The sequence below is a fragment of the Kogia breviceps genome, chromosome 12 (assembly GCF_026419965.1).
Source record: "Kogia breviceps isolate mKogBre1 chromosome 12, mKogBre1 haplotype 1, whole genome shotgun sequence".
Taxonomy (NCBI): Eukaryota; Metazoa; Chordata; class Mammalia; order Artiodactyla; family Physeteridae; genus Kogia; species Kogia breviceps.
In genome coordinates this window covers 4266933-4289772 of record NC_081321.1, presented here as the reverse complement: position 1 = coordinate 4289772, position 22840 = coordinate 4266933, and the positions used below count along the sequence as shown (strand labels likewise).

General features: G+C 41.9%; 1 protein-coding gene across 5 annotated transcripts in view; it reads left to right on the top strand.

Annotated features, from left to right (window-relative positions):
- The window catches only part of FERRY3 (FERRY endosomal RAB5 effector complex subunit 3), a 72939-nt gene that overhangs the window by 36405 nt on the left and 13694 nt on the right, over positions 1-22840 (top strand). For 2 of the 5 annotated variants that reach the window (XM_059082703.2, XM_059082705.2), the window contains one exon: positions 580-8658. In XM_059082703.2, the coding sequence (XP_058938686.1) occupies positions 580-672 (93 nt within the window). In that variant the 3' untranslated portion in view covers positions 673-8658. Of the gene's footprint in view, positions 1-579; positions 8659-8681; positions 9079-11656; positions 15574-22840 lie in introns of those variants that run through there. The other 3 variants (XR_010835737.1, XR_010835738.1, XM_067008573.1) reach the window with 3 other exon arrangements.

Here is a 22840-nt window from a genome sequence, read left to right as displayed (position 1 = left end):
AGTTCAGTCTCTGTTGTGACATTCCTCGCAGACATAGCTAGGCACACTGCCGTAAACTCAAAGTAGCATAAGAAAATGCTAGCAGCTTTCTGTGTTTTAAGGCGAGAAGCGTTTGGATGCCATCAAGGCACTTAGTTTACTGTCAAAGATGTTAGTATCTGCCACTCAAGGGATCTCTGATTAAACCCCAAAGCTGAACTTAACTCATCTTTCCTCCCCCGCCCCACATTTATGTTATATAGATTCATAAAGAAGGACATGAGCAGAGTATGATTCCGTGTTCTGTGTAGAATTTAGCAAAACTTATCACTGAATGCACTACTATTATTATCTAGGGGTTTTTCTGGTAATCAGACTTATTATTGGACAGAAATAGCATAGGTTCTCAGAGGCTGGATCCACAGAAACACCCCTGCCCACAGCTGTGCAGTTAAATCAGCTCTGAAAGATAGTGTGCACATATTACACTCCATGTCTAGAACTACTGCCATTACTTCCATGTTTTAAAATACGTAAACATTTTTTTAAATCAGTGATGATTTAACAAGTGCAAACTTTTTTTTTCTTACCTCTTAACAGAGCATTTCTGAAGAAATGTTTTACCAACTTAGTAACATGCTTCCCCAGATCTTCCGAGTATCATCAACACTCACCCTGACATCCAAGCACTAAGCCCCCTAGATTGATATCTGGCAGAAGAGGATGCGTAAACTATCCAGGAACTTGAGATGTGCTGGGATTCTGTCAAGCAAAAGATGCCCAGAAAGAGGACTTGCCACCCACGCCACGAATCAAATCATGATAAACATCTGTTAAATGTTCCAAAATCCACATGCCGTACAGACGAGTGCTCAGCCCCTTACTTACACAGTTATTCTTTTTTTGTTCACACACACGCACTGTATTTTATTTTTACAAGAGATAAATAAACTGGCACCAAGCATTGTAAATGGGTGACCACAGCAAAAGCAGCAATGATTGCAATTACCTAACACGAAACACACTCATACTATGTCATAATATTGACATTGAGTCCAGTCATCCTCCAATGTAACAGCTCCTTTACTTTGCAGTGAAAATTGATTTGTATATTTTTTGCCTCTGAGTCCTTGTGGGATTTTTTTCTTTTATTCAAACAGAAAGTCACAGAAATTATAATCATCCTCATCAGTTCACTCAGTCCAATGTAATTAATTTTTTTATCTTGATCTTTTGTTAGCACTTTTATGAGTTCATCAGTTTTCCATTAGAGTTCTGAAAATGCTTATTCATTCAGTTCAGCAGTAGAGTCAGTTACCAGAAACCTGTACTTGTCAGAGTCTTTTGCATGAATTCCTTGAAGATGAAACCTTTTTATAGGAACATTTTTGCGAAAGCATCAGAGTACACCCAGAACTGTCTGTAAATGACAAAAGACTTTAAAATGACCACGGTTAAAGATTTGATGAAAGTTCATTATGATGCAATTGACAAGGAAATTTAGTTATTTCTGAGATATACATTTTAAAGTAATAACTAGAATTATGACATTATTATCAGAACATATAAGATTTTTAGAAATTTCATGTAATGTCTGAAACATTTATATTAACATTTCCATACAAATAACCCAAAGAAAGTTTAGTATTAGTTGTTTTTTGTTTGTTGTTTGTTTACACAGCAGGTTCTTGTTACTCATCTGTTTTATACACATCAGTGTATACGTGTCAATCCCAGTCGCCCGATTCAGCACATCACCATCCCCACCCCCCTGCTGCTTTCCCCCTTGGTGTCCATACGTTTGTTCTCTACATCTGTGTCTCAACTTCTGCCCTGCAAACCGGTTCATCTGCACCATTTTTCTAGGTTCCACATACATGCGTTAATATACGATATTTGTTTTTCTCTTTCTGACTTACTTCACTCTGTATGACAATCTCTAGATCCATCCACGTCTCAACAAATGACTCATTTTCGTTCTTTTTTGTGGCTGTGTAATATTCCACTTATATATGTACCACAACTTCTTTATCCATTCGTCTGTCGATGGGCATTTAGGTTGCTTCCATGACCTGGCTCTGGTAAATAGTGCTGCAGTGAACATTGGGGTGCATGTGTCTTTTTGAATTATGGTTTTCTCTAGGTATACGCCCAGTAATGGGATTGCTGGATCATATGGTAATTCTATTTTTAGTTTTTTAAGGAACCTCCATACTGTTCTCCATAGTGGCTATATCAATTTACATTCCCACCAACAGTGCAAGAGGGTTCCCTTTTCTCCACAACCTCTCCAGCATTTGTTGTTTGTAGACTTTCTGGTGATGCCCATTCTAACTGGTGTGAGATGATACCTCATTGTAGTTTTGATTTGCATTTCTCTAATAATTAGTGACGTTGAGCAGCTCTTCATGTGCTTCTTGGCCATCTGTATGTCTTCTTTGGAGAAATGTCTATTTAGGTCTTCTGCCCATTTCTGGATTGGGTTGTTTGTTTTTTTAATATTGAGCTGCATGAGCTGTTTATATGTTTTGGAGCTTAATCCTTTGTCCATTGATTTGTTTGTGAATATTTTCTCCCATTCTGAGGGTTGTCTTTTCGTCTTGTTTATGGTTTCCTTTGCTGTGCAAAAGCTTTGAAGTTTCATTAGGTCCCATTTGTTCATTTTTGTTTTTATTTCCATTACTCAAGGAGGTGGATCAAAAAAGATCTTGCTGTGGGCTTCCCTGGTGGCGCAGTGGTTGAGGGCGTGCCTGCCGATGCAGGGGACACGGGTTCGTGCCCCGGTCCGGGAAGATCCCACATGCCGTGGAGCCTGTGCTCCACAAAGGGAGAGGCCACAACAGTGAGAGGCCTGCGTAACGCAAAAAAAAAAAAAAAAAAAAAAAAGATCTTGCTGTGATTTATGTCAGAGTGTTCTTCCTGTATTTTCCTCTAAGAGTTTTATACTGTCCAGTCTTACATTTAGGTCTTGAATCCATTTTGAGCTCATTTTTGTGTATGGTGTTAGGGAGTGTTCTAATTTCATTCTTTTACATGTAGCTGTCCAGTTTTCCCAGCACCACTTATTGAAGAGACTGTCTTTTCTCCATTGTATATCTTTGTGACTCCTTTGTCATAGATTAGTTGACCATAGGTGCATGGGTTTATCTCTGGGCTTTCTATCTTGTTCCATTGATCTATGTTTCTGTTTTTGTGCCATACCATGTTGTCTTGATTACTGTAGCTTTGTAGTAGAGTCTGATGTCTGGGAGTCTGATTCCTCCAGCTCCGTTTTTTTCCCTCAAGACTGCTTTGGCCATTCGGGGTCTTTTGTGTCTCCATGCAAATTTTAAGATGATTTGTTCTAGTTCTGTAAAAACTGCCATTGGTGATTTGATGGGGATTGCATTGAATCTGTAGATTGCTTTCTGTAGTATAGTCATTTTCACAATATTGGTTCTTCCAATCCAAGAACATGGTATATCTCTCCATCTGCTGGTATCATCTTTAATTTCTTTCATCAGTGTCTTATAGTTTTCTGCATACAGGTCTTTTATTTCCCTAGGTAGGTTTTTTCCTAGGTATTTTATTCTTTTTGTTGCGATGGTAAATGGGAGTGTTTCCATAATTTCTCTTTCAGATTTTTCATCATTAGTGTATAGGAATGCAAGAGAGTTCTGTGCATTAATTTTGTATCCTGCAACTTTACCAAATTCATTGATTAGCTCTAGTGGTTTTCTGGTGGCATCTTGAGGATTCTGTATGTATAGTAGCATGTCATCTGCCAAGAGTGACAGTTTTACTTCTTCTTTTCCAATTTGTATTCCTTTTATTTCTTTTTCTCCTCTGATTGCCATGGCTAGGACTCCCAAAGCTATGTTGAATAATAGTGGTGAGAGTGGACATCCTTGTCTTGTTCCTGATCTTAGAGGAAATGCTTTCAGTTTTTCACCATTGAGAATGATGTTTGCTGTGGGTTTGTTGTATATGGCCTTTATTATGTTGAGGTGGGTTCCCTCTGTGCCCACTTTCTGGAGAGTTTTTATCATAAATGGGTGTTGAATTTTGTCCAAAGATTTTTCTGCATCTATTGCGATGATCGTATGGTTTTTATTTTTCAGTTTGTTAATATGGTGTATCACATTGATTGATTTGCGTATATTGAAGAATCCTTGCATCCCTGGAATAAATCCCACTTGATCATTGTGTATGATCCTTTTAATGTGTTGTTGGATTCTGTTTGCTAGTATTTTGTTGAGGATTTTTACGTCTATATTCATCAGTGATATTGATCTATCATTTTCTATTTTTGTAGTATCTTTGTCTGATTTTGGTATCAGGGTGATGGTGGCCTCATAGAATGAGTTTGGGAGTGTTCCTTCCTCTGCAATTTTTTGGAAGAGTTTGAGAAGGGTGGCTGTTAACTCTTCTCTAAATGTTTGATAGAATTCACCTGTGAAGCCATCTGGTCCTGGACTTTTGTTTGTTGGAAGATTTTTAATCACAGTTTCAGTTTCATTACTTGTGATTGGTCTGTTCATATTTTCTGTTTCTTTCTGGTTCAGTCTTGGAAGGTTATAGCTTTCTAAGAATTTGTCCATTTCTTCCAGGTTGTCCATTTTATTGACAGAGTTGCTTGTAGTAGTCTCTTAGGATGCTTTGTATGTCTGCGCTGTCTGTTGTAACTTCTCCTGTTTCATTTCTAATTTTATTGATTTGAGTCCTCTCCCTCTTTTTCTTGATGAGTCTGGCTAATGGTTTATCAATTTTGTTTATCTTCTCAAAGAACCAGCTTTTAATTTTATTGATCTTTGCTATTGTTTTCTTTGTTTCTATTTCATTTATTTCTGCTCTGATCTTAATGATTTCTTTCCTTCTGCTAACTTTGGGTTTTGTTTGTTCTTCTTTCTCTAGTTTCTTTAGGTGTAAGTTTAGATTGTTTACTTCAGATTTTTCTTGTTTCTTGAGGTAGGCTTGTATAGCTATAAACTTCCCTCTTAGAACTGCTTTTGCTGCATCCCATAGGTTTTGGAGCGTCATGTTTTCATTGTCATTTGTCTCTAGGTCTTTTTTGCTTTCCTCCTTGATTTCTTCAGTGATCTCTTGGTTATTTAGTAACGTATTGTTTAGCCTCCATGTGTTTGTGTTTTTTACGTTTTTTATCACTGTAATTCATTTCTAATCTCATAGCATTGTGGTCAGAAAAGATGCTCGATACAATTTCAATTTTCTTAAATTTACTGAGGCTTGATGTGTGACCCAAGATGTGATTTACCCTGGAGAATGTTCCGTGTGCACTTGAGAAGAAAGTGTAGTCTGCTGTTTTTGGATGGAATGTCCTATAAATATCAATTAAATCTATCTGGTCTGTTGTGTCATTTAAAGTTTCTGTTTCCTTATTTATTTTCATTTTGGATGATCTGTCCATTGGTGTAAATGAGGTGTTAAAGTCCCCCACTATTATTGTGTTACTGTCGATTTCCTCTTTTATAGCTGTGAGCAGTTGCCTTATGTATTGAGGTGCATGTATATTGGGTGCATATATATTTATAATTGTTATATCTTCTTCTTGGATTGATCCCTTGATCATTATGTAGTGTCCTTCCTCTCTTGTAACATTCTTTATTTTAAAATCTATTTTATCTGATATGAGTACAGCTGCTCCAGCTTTCTTTTGATTTCCATTTGCATGGAATATCTTTTTCCATCCCCTGACTTTCAGTCTGTATGTGTCCCTAGGTCTGAAGTGGGTCTCTTGTAGACAGCATATAGATGGGTCTTGTTTTTATATTCATTCAGCAAGCCTGTGTCTTTTGGTTGGAGCATTTAATCCATTCATGTTTAAGGTAATTATCGATATGTATGTTCCTATGACCATTTTCTTAATTGTTTTGGGTTTGTTTTTGTAGATCCTATTCTTCTCTTGTGTTTCCCCCTTAGAGAATTTCCTTTAGCATTTGTTGCAGAGCTGGTTTGGTGGTGCTGAATTCTCTTAGCTTTTGCTTGTCTGGAAAGCTTTTGATTTCTCCATCAAATCTGAATGAGATCCTTGCCGGGTACAGTAATCTTGGTTGTAGGTTCTTCCCTTTCATCACTTTAAGTATATCATGCCACTCCCTTCTGGGTAGTAGAGTTTCTGCTGAGAAATCAGCTGTTAACCTTATGGGAGTTCCCTTGTATGTTATTTGTCATTTTTCCCTTGCTGCTTTCAATAATTTTTTTTATCTCTAATTTTTGCCAATTTGATTACTGTGTGTCTTGGCATGTTTCTCCTTGGGTTTATCCTGTATGGGACTCTCTGTGCTTCCTGGACTTGGGTGGCTATTTCCTTTCCCATGTTAGGGAAGTTTTCGACTATTATCTCTTCAAATATTTCAGGTCCTTTCTCTCTCTCTTCTCCTTCTGGGACCCCTGTAATGCAAATGTTGTTGCATTTAGTGTTGTCCCAGAGGTCTCTTAGGCTGTCTTCATTTGTTTTCATTCTTTATTCTTTTCCGCAGCCGTGAATTCCACCATTCTGTCTTCCGGGTCACTTATTCGTTCTTCTGTCTCAGTTATTCTGCTATTGATTCCTTCTAGTTTAGTTTTCATTTCAGTTACTGTATTGTTCATCTCTGTTTGTTTGTTCTTTAATTCTTCTAGGTCTTTGTTAAACGTTTCTTGCATCTTCTTGATCTTTGCCTCCGTTATTTTTCTGAGATCCTGGATCATCACTATCATTATTCTGAATTCTTTTTCTGGAAGGTTGCCTATCTCCACTTATTTAATTGTTTTTCTAGGGTTTTATCTCATTCCTTCATCTGGTACATAGCCCTCTGCCTTTTCATCTTGTCTGTCTTTCTGTGAATGTGGTTTTTGTTCCACAGTCTGCAGGATTGTAGTTCTTCTTGCTTCTTCTCTCTGCCCTCTGGTGGATGAGGCTATCTGCGAGGCTTGATGGGAGGGACTGGTGGTGGGTAGAGCTGACTGTTGCTCTGGTGGGCAGAGCTCAGTAAAACTTTAATCCACTTGAATGTTGCTGGGTGAGGCTGGGTTCCCTTCCTGTTGGTTGTTTGGCCTGAGGCAACCCAACAGTGGAGCCTACCTGGGTTCTTTGTTGGGGCTAGTGGCAGACTCTGGGAGGGCTTACGCCAAGGAGTACTTCCCAGAACTTCTGCTGCCAGCATCCCTGTCCCCATGGTGAGCCACAGCCAACCCCACCTCTGCAGGAGACCCTCCAACACTCGCAGGTAGGTCTGGTTCAGTCTCCCTTGGGGTCACTGCTCCTTCCCCTGGGTCCTTATGCACACACCACTTTGTGTGTGCCCTTCAAGAGTGGAGTCTGTTTCCCCCAGTCCTATCAAAGTCCTGCAATCAATTCCCACTAGGCTTCAAAGTCTGATTCTCTAGGAATTCCTCTTCTCGTTGCCGGACCCCCAGGTTGGGAAGCCTGACGTGGGGCCCAGAACCTTCACTCCAGTGGGTGGACTTCTGTGGCATAAGTGTTCTCCAGTCTGTGAGTCACCCACCCAGCAGTTATGGGATTTGATTTTACTGTGATTGTGCCCCTCCTACCATCTCGTTGTGGCTTCTCCTTTGTCTTTGGCTGTGGGGTATCTTTTTTGGTGAGTTCCAGTGTCTTCCTATCAATGATTGTCCAGCAGCTAGTTGTGATTCTGGTGTTCTCGCCAGAGGGAGTGAGCACACGTCCTACTCCACCATCTTGGTTCCTATCCTCTATACAGTTATTCTTAAAGTCTCTTTATGAAAAAAAAGTGTCCTTTTTTCCTACCATTATGTCCTATCTGTGAATATTCATGAGTTAAATCTTCCGATGAGTCACACACAGACACTAAGTGTAGGAGACTGTTCACTACAATTTCATGGAGATATCTGATTTTTCCAAAAGGTTTGAATCATACCAGGTACAAGGCTTAATTAACATACAAATAAAACCTTCCCTCTACCTTATTTTCCAATTAAATTTTTAAACTTACAGAGCAGATTTCTTGTTTTAATCTTTTTATAGAAGCATATGAGATAAATGTGACTATTTTAAATCCCTCCCTTTCAAAAACTTGCTTTTAACGTACTCTTTCTAAGGTTTTATAAGAGTCAAAAAAGGACTTTGGATTCTTTACCCCTGTCTCATCTTCCCTTTGTGACCTTGCCCTTGTCTGTTAATAACATTTCATGGACTGGGAAAGTAGTGTGCCTACATGCGGGCCTGGTGGGAGTTGGTCTAAAGCAGCAACTGGCAGTGTTTTAGCAACGCTGAGTCAGCACGGTGACGGTCAGACAGCGAGGAGCATCTTTATTTCTGCTTACTGCGCTCTCAGCGTCCTTAATCCTTCGGCTTCCTGCATTGCTTTGCCGATAGCTGTGTCCCCATTTCTGTCTCTGCTGTTTTGCCACCTTTTCCACTGTCTTTCCTTATAGAACTACATTCTCAGATGCTCCCTATCCCTTACCTATCCCATCTAGAACGTAATAGCCACAAGTAGTGACTACAACGAATAAAGGCATCTACAAAAGCAATAGTTTCATCCAATCCAAACTGTATGCAGATTGTAACTGGCCAGCAGACTGGACTGGAGGACCTCTGACATCATCGTAAGATGGTCTGTCTTGATTCCAAGAAACAAAAAGGACTCTATTCATATGCCTAAATGTAATAACTTATGGAAACTCTTTTGGCACAGATAAAACTTTCTCATAGAATGTGTCTTGATTTTCTACTCAAGGAAACAACTCTCCAGTAACAACCCTAAGGAGAACACCACTCCAGACTGGGTCCATTACTCACTAACACTTTCCACATCCTTTTCCAAAGAGCCTGGTGATCCCACCAAGAACAAGGTAGGTGATCTGTCCTTGGAGCAAAAAATTGTCTTCTGAGCATGAATGCTACCATTGCAGCTGCTTCTAATGCAAAGCCAGATAGACAGACAGAAAACTGGGCTGTGCAAGACCAGGGTCAGAGACTGTCGGAGTTTGTACTATGACAGGTCCAGTTGAAGTGGGTGTAGTATGATCAAAAGAGGTTCCGTTTATGCGTATTCAATAAATTAGGAGTTTGGGATTAGCAGATACAAACTACTATATATAATATAAAATAGATAACAAGGTCCTACCTATAGTACAGGGAACTATAGTTAATATCTTGTAATAAGCTATAATGGAAAAGAATCTGAAAAAGTATATATGTATCTGAATCACTTTGCTGTACACCAGAAACTAACACAACATTGTAAATCAATGATACTTCAGTAAAATTAAATTTTTTAAAAAATTTTTAGTAAATAAATAAAAGGCATTCAAAACGAGGAGAATCTTTTCACAGAATTCCTGTAACTAAGTATAAAGCCAACAGCTTGAAGGGTGCAGGCAGGGGTCAGGTGCAGGGATAAGGGTTCATTCATAGAAGGTGGGTGAGAGCTGCTACTCAGCCCTTCCTTTGTCACCTCAAGGCTGTTTTATTAGGTATTAAGTGGTGGCTTTCACAGCAGGGCAATTTAAAGGTACCATGTGGCCTATGAAATCAAATAACTGTATTAGGTATCTGTTTTTCACGTGGTGCTATATTATGAAATATACAGAAGTGGTAAGATTGGAAAAAAATCAAGCTACGGTGTTACCTACCATTTTTATGAAGACACACCAAACACTAAGCCGATAACAAATACATAATTTAAAATACTAAATGGTAAAGATTTTAGATGAAGTCTGTAGTTTTGTATTTGGACTGAGAAGGATGACATTAAGACTATTTCCCCGAGTGTTCTAGAAGCCTTCTTGGATGGGAGTGGTCTCAGGCACTCCATGAACAATGTGAAGAAGCTGATCACAAGAGCCTCCTGCGGATGCCGGGCAGGGCCCGGGCCTTCATGCAGACATTGGTGAAGACTGTCTCACTGAGTGTCAGGTTCTCTATTTGTACAAACAGTTAAGCATTCCTGCGACAGATGACAAGGTCCTCAGGGCTTTAAAAACACACTATGGAAGTGAGGCCGGCACTGAGCCTGAGGTCTCCAGTCCCTACTGCCCTTTCCTCCCTTGCCCCCATTTCTCAAAGCACAAAACCCAGCGAGGCTGTAACCTTGCCTCGATGGGGAAGGGTGGCACCAGCTGTTCCTCGGAATGACATTGCAACGGGAATGGAAGAAATGCATGAAAAGGAATTTCAAGAGAAACACAACTTGGGTTGCCTGGGTGCTGGCAGATCTCTTACAGGCACAGTACATGCGGTCTGTGTCACTGCAGTTGGATCCTGGCTGATTCTCACAAGAAGAAAAAATGTTCCACAAAGGAAAGGTGAATTCACGGAAAGATTCCTGTTCAAGAGGCCCGAGGGAGAATCAGCAGAGCCGTCCTGAAAGAACGAACAAAATGGAAAGAGTGCCTCCTCACGCCTATTCTCCAGCTTTCAGGTGAAGAAGTTGGCTTCTGTTACTTAGTTTTCCCAGTTAGGTGAAATTGGACTGCTTTGCCTAAAAGAATTCAGGGCAGTGTAAAAATCCTTATCATTATTTAGAAATAATAAAAAATATTTTATAACACCTATTTACAAAAAGTTCCATGTGTTCAGAACCATTTAGGTGGATAGTTTTCTATCCTTGAACCATCAAAGAACCTTTCCATTATCTCCCCCCATATTTCCCTGAAATGTTCTGAAAACTTTCCCTTAGCAAACAATTTGAGCAGTTATCTGTTTTTCATTCATCCAAGACATGTCTTTGGAGCTGAGAGATAGATGGTATTAGCAAGCAATAGATAGTATCATGGCATAGGATTATCACTGTACAGGGACTTCCCCGGTGGCTCAGTGGTTAAGTAAGAATCCACCTGCCAATGCAGGGGACACAGATGTGAGCCTTGGTCCGGGAAGATCCCACATGCTGTGGAGCAACTAAGCCCGTGCGCCACAACTACTGAGCCTGTGCTCTAGAGCCCGTGAGCCACAACTACTGAGCCTGCGTGCTGCAACTACTGAAGCCTGTGCTCCTAGGACCCGTGCTGCAAAAAGAGGAGCCACCGTAATGAGAAGCCCGCGCACTGCAACGAAGAGTAGCCCCCGCTCGCCGCAAGTAGAGAAAGCCTGCATGCAGCAACGAAGACCCAACACAGCCAAAAATAAAATAAATAAATAAAATACCGATGAATTACTATATATATCACTCTATATTTCCAGGCGGGTTCACAAAATCAAAAACAAAACCTTGCCATTTTATGTTAACGTGTGAAGTCTTGTCCTAGTGAAATGTATTTTTGGAAAGATTTTTTTTTCAATAGCTCAGTGACATATTTAAGACAACTCTAAGGACCACTAATTCCAGAAGCCTCAAGGTGGGAAACACAGCATTAGAAGGAAATATTTACATGAGAATATGTTACAAAGGGAGGGTGGGGTAAGGACCACGTAGTGGCAGATTGACCTGAGTCCCGTTCAATACACAGCAATTGTTTGCCAAATTTCTTCTGTACGCGAAGGCACAGAGCTGAGCAAGATCCAGCCTCCAGAAGGCTGTAGAAAGGCGATGGACTTGAGGAAGTGTTTGATTAAAGTAAGAAGAGTTAGACTTTTCTGTGACCTGTGATTGTGATGCTGGCAATCTCTCATGACCAGAACAAAATCCCAGCTAAAGCTCGGGGAATGGATGGGTAGCCTCCTGAGGTTCCCTGCAGGACTAACACGTGAGCTCCTGTTCCGTATACACAGCTACAGTTACGACTACTACTGCCTATCCTGTCTTCCCAGAAGAAGCAGAGTTCCTCCTACGTCCGAGTCTGAGAATTGGCTCAGTTTCGTGCTACATGCAGTGAATCCTCATTCATCGTGGCCTCTACATTTGCAGATTCTCCTGCTTGCTGAAATGTATTTGTAACTCCAAAATAATAAAGCATTTACAAAGGCAATAGTCTCATCAACTCCAAGTTGTGTGGATATTGTAGCCGACCCTCAGGATGAAAGGGGGGCCCTTTGGCACCGTCTTGGGCATCATTTGTGCACATGCACAGAGCAGCGGAAAACTGAGTCGCCGGACACACACACACTCCCAGCTGAGAGGAGAAGGGTGACCTCCACCTTCTGGTCTCAGCTCCACTAACATAAACAAGTGTCCTTTGCAAGGTCTATTTCCTGCCACATGTTTTACATTGTTGTGCTTTTTCTTGGTGATTTTGCTGTTTAAAATGCCCCCCAAGTGTAGTGCTGAAAGGCTACCTGGGATTCGTAAGTGCAAGGAAGGTGTGATGTGTCTTGTGGAGAAACGCAGGTGTTAGATGAGGTGTCCTCTTAGGCATCAGTTGCGGTGCTGCCGGTCATGAGTTCAATGTTAATGAGTCAACAGTCTGTATTAAATAAGGAGGCTTTAGAAAGAAACACACATAAGAACGGTTATGTATTGACTGACTGATGAAAACGTGATGAGAGGCTTGCAGGATTTGCTCACTCAGGGTCCACAGCACCAGGCTCGACTGTCTGCCTGTCTTCTCTCTCAGGCAGGAGAGCATGACGAGCTCTCTGTGGATGCCTTTGGCTCTTGGAGACTAAAACCCAGAACACAGTACCCAAGAAGGCCGCAGATCCTTTCTGGAGATGTCGAGGGATGGAGCAGAAACCGTGCAGTTTGGGGGTGACACCTGTATTAGTGGGTCTCTCCCTCCCTCTGTGTTCTCTTCTGCTTTCTAGCCTTCTTTCCTTTTCTTTCTTTACGGTGAAGTCCTGGTTCCTTGTTGTCTGCTCCTCTGTGCTCAAAACTCTCAGCATGACAGTCTGACATCAGAGATGGGAACCCTGTTAAACAAATCTGCCCCAAAGACGGCCTCCCCGATTTACTTGCCATGGCTTTTGCCCCCAGGCGTACTAGCTACCCTCGGAAGCGTGTTTCCTCATCTGTAAGCTAGGAAACATTAATAATAGCATCTACCTCACTTAGTAGTTGGGAGGATTAAAGAAGAAAGCGCACTCGACCTGGCATATAGTCATTCTATAAATACATGCTGCTGTTATCCTTCCTTCCTTTCTTCCTTCCTGTCTGACCTTTCTCCTCTTTTCCTTCTTTCCTTTCACTGGACTGTAGGGACACGAAGTCACTTACCTCACCGTGTCCTCAGGCAGCGTGCAGCCCAACTGAGTTGGGACGAGAACGCAGGGTAACTCGCAGGACCAGTCTGCACACAGGAAGGTACACAGTCAGTGCAGAATACGATGCACGTAGATGGCTGTGGATGTCAAAAGAGAAACACTTGCAATGCGTTGGGCCGAGAGGGATGCTGGGCCCCTCGGGAGCAGACGGCCTGGCCCTGTCTCTCTTCCTGGCGTGGAGTGCGTATCCCCTGGAGCTATCATCCCTCTCGGTGGGCAAGCACAAGTCTCCTGGCAGACGCACAGCGCCCCCTGTGCCAGGAGCAGCAACAAATTCAAAGGTCGGGGAAGCAGGTGAGACTGTCAGGAGGAAGTCACAGGGTAGGTGACTAACCCTGTTTTTGAGAGGAGCAGGAAGGACTCTCACATTTTTATCGGGTGAATCTGGATCTCGGACATAACGATAGTATGAAGTAGTTCTGAGATTTAAAGTCTGCTGCCCCCGGAGCAGGAGCCTAGAATTTGCCCCTGTGATGCTTTCTCCCCTGGTTCATCTCTGAGGATCTCCTGTCCCTGAGCCGATCAGCTGTGTGCTGTTGTGCAGATGACTCACTGAGGCCAGAGGATTAAATACTGGCAAAGGATTCAGTTCCAGGACGGTTAGGGAAGACGTCCCGGGGGTGAGAGAAGAGAATGTGAACTCAGAAATCCCTGGTCCACTTCCTCGGCTCTGCATGTGTGGTGATGGTGAAGTAGGGAGGGGGCAAGAGGGCAAGTTCATCTCTTTGTTCTTTTTTAAAACCCTCTAGGCCACCTTGTCTGGTGTAGCACATTGGACATTGACTCTTCTGGGTAAATTTTCTTTTATTGTGAAATACTTCACACATACAGAGAAGCTAGGAGAATTAGATAACAAATCTTCATTTCTCTACTACCTGTATTTGTGCAATCTTAACATTTTGCTGTGTTTGCTTCGGGTCTCTCTTAAGACGTAAAACATCAAAGATACAGTTGAACCCTTGTCCCTTTTGCCCCTCCTGCATTCTGTGCTCCTCCTTATGTCAGCTATTTCTCAGTAACAAACCACCTGGAAACTTAGTGGCTGAAACAATAAGCTCTTATTACGCCTCATGACTCCTCGGGCACCTCGGCTGCTCTGGTCTTACCTGGGCTGTCTTCAGATCCGCTTCAGTAGGTCAGGTGGGCGGCTCTGATGATCTTGGCTTGTCTTTCTCAGGTGTTTGGAGGTCAGCTGGCTGTAGGCTGGACTAGGCTGACCTCAGCTGGGACACCTGGACTGTCCTTCACTGGGTCTCATCCTCCAGGAGGCTGGCCCCAACTTGCTCACGTGCGTCAGCAGGTCGGAAAAGGCCGTGGGATGGTGCGAGGCCTCTGAGGCCTAGACTCAGAACTGACACACGTCACTTGTCTACCACATTCCGTTGGTTAAAGCAAGTCCCAAAGCCATCGCATGTTCTAGGAGTGAGGTAACAGGCTCCCTGTTTTGCTGAGAAGTGCTACCAAAGTCCCATGGCAAAAAGCATGGACACAGGATGGGGAGAAAATTTGGGAATATTTCTGCTACCAATGTATCAGTCTTTCCTCAGTAGTGATTGCTGTCGTAACTTTGATGTTCTTCATTCTCCTGGGTTTATTTATAGTTTCAGTGCATATCTGTATAGTGTACATCCATGTCTATATAGTGTAGCCATAAAATGTGTCGTATTGAGATGTGCCGAAGGTGTCATACTGAAAGCATTATCTTCTGCATGTCACTCAACAACTTGCTTTTGTTAAACCCCATATCATGCTTTTGAGATTTAACCATACTGATACAGATAGAGCCACTTCGTTCATTTTAGCTGCTATATACTATTTTTGAGTACTCTGAATTATATGCTTACGGCCCAGTTTGTTTGTTTGTTTATTCTCCTCTTGATGGACAGTGAGGCGCTTTGCATTGCAAATGCACGTTAACTTCTCCAGGGTGTAGCTCTGTGAGTGGAATTGCTGGATTCTAGAGTATTAACAACTTCAAATTTGTTAGTTCCAAATTTAACTCCAACGTGTTTGTCCCAAATTCCCCTTCCACTGACTGCATATGAACACTCCTTTTTTTCTCCATATCCTCGTAGAAACCAGGCAAGACCTTTCGGAAATTTTAATTCTTGCCATTGCAGTAAGAAATAGTGCCATTTGGTTTTGCATTTCTGTCGTCACTGGTGATGTTGTGTGGCATAGCATGTTTGTTGGCCATTTTGGTTTCCCTGGTCATGAACTGTTTGAATAATTTTTGAGGAACCTCCAGACTGTTTTACACAGTGACTGCACCTGTTTACATTCTCACCAACCGTGCACAAGGGTTCCCTTTTCTACACATCTTTGCCAACACTTGTTGTCTCTTGTCTTTTTGATAATAGCCATTCTAACAGGTGTGAAGTGATATCTCATTGCACTTTTGATTTGCATTTCCCTGATGATTAGTGATATTGAGCATCTTTTCATGTACCTATTGGCTATTTGTATGTCTCTTTGGAAAAATGCCTATTCAGTTCCTCTGCCGATTTTTTTTTTTTTTTTTTTTTTTTTTTGTGGTACGTGGGCCTCTCACTGTTGTGGCCTCTCCCGTTGCGGAGCACAGGCTCCAGACGCGCAGGCTCAGCGGCCATGGCTCAAGGGCCCAGCCGCTCCGCGGCATGTGGGATCTTCCCAGACCGGGGCACGAACCCGTGTCCCCTGCATCGGCAGGTGGACTCTCAACCACTGTGCCACCAGGGAAGCCCTGTAATTTTTTATTATGAAGTTACCTTCATTGGATCTTTGTAATAAGTCTGTATAAACTGGTTTGAGAATTTGTCCCTCCAGAAAGGTTTAACGTATTTTTCTTTTAGGCTACCCAAGGGTATTATTAGCCTAGGACCAAATTTTATGTTAGTTTATTAAAAACTGGTTGTTCCCAAAACACATGGATAGTGTAAACTTGAACTCCAAACCTACTCATTATATGGACTTCTTCCCCACATTGAAATCAAGCTATGTCCATGTTAATGAATGAGGCTTAACAGAAACATGCAGATTATACTTACCAATATCTTACCAGTATTAAACACTTACTCTCTTCTAAGCCCTACACTCCTTTACCTACTGCATAAATTTAAGATGTAAATTAAACTTCTGTGACCAAGTATCAAGGTTATGCTGGTGAAGGAAAGACAATTTTACTTTACTTTTATATTGAAGTCCAAGTTAGAATGCCAGCTCTGCTCTGGAAAGGTATCAGGGGTTCCAGGACTCCATCTTTTGCTCAACTATCACTAAGGTGCTGCTCTTATTTCATGGCCCAAGAGATCCTGCCACTATGTCTGCCTTCCACTCAATAAGAAGGGGAAAGTGGTAATGGGATACAATCCAGAAGTCGTGCACATCACTGCCACTCACATCCCGTTGGCTAGAACATAGTTACATGTTCACACCTACATGCAAAAGAGTTGGGAAATTGAGTCCCTTTTTTGGGTGCCATGTCCCAACTAAAAACTGGTGTTCCTATGTCTATAGAAGAAGAAAACAAATATTAAGGACAACCAGCAGATTGCCATACCTACATTATATCATTTTAATCTTTAAGCAAGCCTATGAGATAGATATCATATCTGTTTTATATCTAAGGAAAAGTCATTTGCCCAAGGTAATACAGTTACTAGAGAGGAGTTTAGACTCAAAGCCAGATGTCTGTGACACCAAAATTCTTCAAAGTGCTGTTGAAAGTCAGACCTGAATGCATGGCTGGTTACATTTGGTTAGAGCTCTCTGTCAAAATATTGAAGGAGACTTTGGAGTCAAAAAGACCTGAACTGATCCAACAGCAGGGCCAAGCCTAAGAAGAGGTAAACAAAATGCCAAGAGTGAAATATATAAGAAAGCATTCACTCTCAGGGGTGTGCAAGCGTTCACAACCCTGAGAGTAAATGCTCCTTAAATTTGGTCCGTAGCCATCTCACTTGCCTCACCCTACTACCAACCCTACTCATCATTTCCATTACTAACCAGATGTGACCTTGGACAAATATTTCATGTCTTTGACTCTTTGTTTACTTGTCTCTAAAGTACCTTTTCCCGCCTCTCAACTTCATAAAACCAGGCAAGAAAAAAAAAAAGGAAATGTGAGAATGCTTTACAAATTATAAAGTTATGAAAAGATAAGATTTAATTTGATTCTTGAGAGCCAAAGCCATTTTTGAATATGGGGAGCTTAATATCTTTTGGGGCGTGAGGCAGGACGTGGATGGGTGGGTGGGAAGATGGAAGGAAATTAAATAAGTGAATAAGTATGTGTTGAATATGTCTTTTGTTTCATAAACTGTTTTAAATATAGAAATATTACATAAAGGTGAACAAGACCCATCTTCTCATCTCCTGTCCAGTAGGAGAGATATATTAGATCAATAAACAAATACATATGTAACCCTATGGGAAGATAAGGGGAACATAAATGATATGACAATAAGGGAAGGCTTTTAGGATAAAATGACATTGAAGCTAAGACCTGAAAATTAATATTAGTTAGCCAGACAGAGTACAGGAAGATGCTTTCCCAGGTTGAGGAAATAAAAACAAATAAACAAAAATTTAAAAAACAGCAGTTGCAGTAAGTACACTGAGTAGGGAAACTAAATTCCCAGATTTCTGGTACAGGGAATGTACCAGGGAAATCATATAGAGAGGGAGAAGTTGAAACCTACACCATAAAATAGTTTATGAGCTCCTGGGCTTACTCCAGAGATGTGCCAGCATGGATCTGATCCTAAGCCTCATACTAAAAACTGAGAATTGAACGATGTGATAGACCACCACCCAGATTCCAGGCTGTCCACTGAGAAGCACCCATGCAAGAAAAATTCTAATAGCACTGCAAAGACTTTGAAAATGGAACTATCATTCAAACCATAACCCACAACATGTTTTTCTGAACTTGTGGCCTGAAACAAACTGGGTTGATTTCCTGCTAGGAGAAAGATATCAACATTCTCCATAGGATTTAAACAAAACCTAGAATCTGATAACATAATATTTTAAGTGTCCTGAATACAATCTAAAAACACTTGCCATACAAAGAACAAGAAAAATCTCAACTCCCAAAAGACATCCTAAGATGGCACAGATATTGGGATTATACCACAAAGCTATTATTAAAACATGCTTTATGAAATAAGTACAAACTCTCTTGATGAATAAAAAAAATTCTTAGCCAAGAAATAGATATAAAGAAGAACTACATGGAAACTTTAGAGCTAAAAAATTTAATCTTCAAAATAAAGGAATCCTGAATAGGATCAGAAGCAGAATGGAGACGACAGAGAGAGGAATTAGTGAACTTGAAGACAGATTGATAGAAATTCTTCATGCTAAACAACAGAGAGAAAAAAAGATTGGTGAAAAAAAATGAGCTGAGCCTCAGGGGACTGTGAGAAAATAGCAAAATGTCCGACACTCATGTCATTAGAGTCCCAAGAGGCAAAGGAATGTGGCACTGAAACAATATTCAAAGAAATATTGGCTGAAAACTTCCCGATTAATGAATGATATAAACTTACAGATTCAAGAAGTTCAGTAAATCCCAAACAGGATAAATTCAATGAAATCTACACCCAGACACATCATAATCAAACTGGTGAAAACTAAAAACAAACAAAAAAATCTTGAAAGCAGCCAGAAAATAACAATGCATTACATACAGGGCAACACCAATAGTGGTGGCAGTAGTTTTCTCATTAGAAACCATGGAAGCAGGAGGAAGTGGACAAAGACTGTCAACACAGAATTCTACCCAGTGAAAATATCTTCAGGCATGAAATTGAAATAAAGACATTCTCTGATGAAGAAAGACTAAGAGAATTTGTTGCCAGAAGACCTGCTTTTAAAGTATTGCTAAAGGAAGTTCTTCAGACATTAGAGGTTCAGGAGGAAACTTGGAGCATCAGGAATGAAGGAAGAGCCACAGAAATGGTAAATGTCGCATACATATGATAGACTATTCTCCTTTTGAGTTCTTTAAAACGTACTTGACAGTTGACAGCAAAAAATGTAACATTGTGTAATGAGTTTTTCAATGTATGTAGATGGTATGCACAAAACAACTACAATGTGAAGGGACCTATATGGGGATAAGGTTTCTACATCCCATGAAAGTGGTAATATTGAGTCTAAGCAGTCTGTAAAAACAGAGAAATCCTGAGACAAGGAATTTGATGCATTTGAGTAATGAATGCAAAGAAGTCAAATTTTACCGAAGGGCTATTTGGTCATTATTGCTTGTTCCTCATCTTAGAAAAATTCCAAAAAGAAGCTTTGCCTCATAGCCCATCCTCTCACACACCCTCATGTCTAATCAATCACCAAATCTTGCATTTTTCTCTCAAATGTTTCCATTTCTCTCCATCCCATTGGTGCCTTTATAGTCCAGGGCATTATTTCTTACCTGTATACCTTCCTCCCTAACTCCAGTTTTGCTTCTCCTCTCTTCATCCCATCCCAGTTATCTAAAATCCAGATATCATCGTGTTGTGTTCCTGCTGAAAACACATCCGTCCCTCCCTCCTAACTTTTAAAATAGTGAACCCTTTACCCTGGTTACAAGGCCTTTCATTGTCTGCCTCCCAGTCACCTCTCCAGCCTCATTTCCTACCACTCTCCAATCTCTCCCCTGAACCGCAGTCTCTCGACCAGCCTAGTAAATGTTTTAGGCTTTCAGGGCCATATGTCCTCTGTTGCAATGACTCAACTCTAGCTGTAGCACAAAAGCAGCCATAGGCGATATGTAAATACATGGGTGGAGCTATGTGAAAATAAAGCTTTAATTACAGAAACAAGTGGCTGGCTGAATTTGGCTCTTGAGCCACTATGTGTTGACCTCTGCTTTAGACAACTAAACTACCTGTGGACGTGGCATTTTCTTTCCTCTTTTGAGCACTGCACAGTCTACTGTCTGGAATGCCTGTCTCCTTTGTCTGGCTACCCTTATTCATCACCAGGTCTCAAGCTGGATGCCACTTCTTCGAAGACTCCTTGGACTCTCTCCCCCTCTACCTCCATTGCTGCACTTACTGCACTAATGTATTTACCTGCTAGCATATTTATAGATACTTGTCTGTCTTCTCCCACGTGTCTATAAGCCTTTGGAGGGCAGAAACTATATCAAGCCCACACTTTAATCCCTAGTGCCTGGAATAGTACTTGGCATGTGTATGAACTAATAAAACTTTAATTTTTCCCACTGAGTGAATGGAAGGCCAGTAGCTCTCTGGCTGGCCCAGCCCCAGTCTTCAAACTTTAGAACTGGTAAAACACTGCCTGGCTAGATGGTTGCATCGTCATGGAAGCTGTGGTCTGTTTTGTGTAAGCCATCCCTTCCCTTTGGCCTGGCTTCCTCTTCCAGGGAAGCAGAGGTCCAAAATTAAGGGCCAACCCCTCTATCTCCTCTCAGACAGCACCCATCCCATCCACCGGCAGCTCAGAGCTGTCTGACCCCACTTCTGGCAAGCATTCTCAGCCACTGATTTTAAAAATAAGCCCCGTGGGGGAAATTACTACATCTCTTTCCAAAGACTGTTGTAGATGCCAAAGCGGTGGTCAATGAACCATTTGTGGTTAAGGGTGGAGCAACCACCATTCAGCCAGGCATCCTGGGGACTCTCCCTGCCTGTTCAGCATCCTCCCTTTCCAGCCCATCACCAATGAAATGGGAAAGGGCAGCTTTCTCTGCTAAGCCGTCAGGTAACTAAGTACAGTAAGTCCCCTACATATGAACGAGTTCCGTTCCAAGAGCGTGTTCATAAGTTCCGTGTGTTAGCCTAGGTACCCAGCTAACACAATCAGCTATATAGTGCTGTACTATAATAGGTTTATAATGCTTTTCACACAAATAATCTTAAAAAACAAACACAACAAATATAGAAAACATTTTTAATCTTGCAGTACAGTACCTTGAAAAGTACAGCAGTCCAGCACAAGAGCTGGCATCCAGGGGCTGGCGTCGAGTGAACAGGCAGGAAGTGTTACTGACTGGGGAGGGAGAGAAGGTGGGAGATGGTAGAGCTGAAGGATCGTCAGCAACAGGAGACGGAGGGCAAGCTGCAGTGTCACTCATGCCTGACATTGATGGCACAGGTTCTGGTTCCTTGCTGGATTCAATTCTATCTATAAAGATACTGTACTGTACTCTATATAGTACTGTACAGTAAAGTACACAAAAGCACAACCACTTGTAGAGGCTGCACGCACGTGACAATGTACACCAGACACGTGAACTAACTTACGTGATCGGACACGCAAATGCACATTCACACCTTTGAAAGTTCACAACTTGAGGTTTCATATGTAGGGGACTTACTGTAGCTGAAGGGTCAACCAGGTATCCTGTTCTGATCCAGTGCTAAATCTCAAGTGAAGACCTGGACCCTTCCTGCAGGACCTTACAATCTAGTTGAAAAAACAAGACAGGCACATGTGAACCATTTAGAGATTGGGGAAATGCATTTATTCATTCACTCACTCACTTTTTAAGGTGGCTACTCAATGCCAGGCACTGTGGGATGCTGAGTCACAAGGATGAAAAGGAAGAGTCCCTTCACTCAAGGAACAGTCAGTCTACTCAAGTTTATGCCAAAGTAGGAATACATCATGGAAAGGGGGTTAGAATAGAAGAGATCCATGAAGGCTAAGGTCAGAGAAAGTTCCATCAAGGAGGAAGAACTTGAACTGGTCTTGAAGAAACTACGAGATAGAGATTTATGAACGGAAGGGGAAGAGGATTTTAGGTCGAGGAAGTGACAGGACCAGAGGTCGGGAGAACTGAGCTGAAGAGTGGAGAAGAGAGGTGAGTAGAGGGAAATAAGTCTGGAGAAATAACGAAGGATCATATTATGGAAGACCTTGAAGACTGGCCATTTAACTCTGAGGGTGAAGATGATAATAGCCTTCTTTTTAAAAACTGGGCTATAATTCACATGCCATAAAACTCACCTTTTTAAAGTGTAAGTTTTTACTGTTGTCACAAAGTCATGTAACCCTCACCATGATCTGATTCCAGAACAGATAGTATCCTTCTGAACAGAAAGTGCATGGGATAAAGTTGTGTTTCAAGCAGATCACCCCAGCTACAAAAGCAGGAATGGTTACGTGAGGAGAAACAGGGCACAGAAACAAGCTAAGAGGCTCAGAGGCATGGGGACATGGACAGGACATGACATAGTGCCACCTCCTGCCTACAGTCTTCTCACTCCGCCCAGGACAGCAGGATGTGTGGCAGGATAATTTACTGAGATACAAATCTATGTCTTCGGGCTTCCCTGGCGGCGCAGTGGTTGGGAGTCCGCCTGCCGATGCAGGGGACACGGGTTCGTGCCCCGGTCCGGGAGGATCCCACGTGCCGCGGAGCGGCTGGGCCCGTGAGCCGTGGCCACTGAGCCTGCGCGTCCGGAGCCTGTGCTCAGCAACCGGAGAGGCCACGGCAGTGAGAGGCCCGCGTACCACAAAAAAAAAGAAAAAATATCTATGTCTTCTTTCTTTGTATCTCCCTCCCTCATTCCTGGATGGTGCAGACATTGTGTTCCCTGATGGATGCAGTTTGGGGGAAGGAGGCCAAAAGCAGCTTGCCTATGGACAACCCTCCTTCTGTTTAGAAATTCTGAACTCAATGTTGGGATGCTGTTGGGATGAGGGAGAGCAAGGAGACCCTTTGAGAGTAATGAGAGCTGAAACTGAGAGGGCAGAGAGAACAGAGTGGGAGATTCCCCCAAACTTTGAAGAACCAGTGATGTC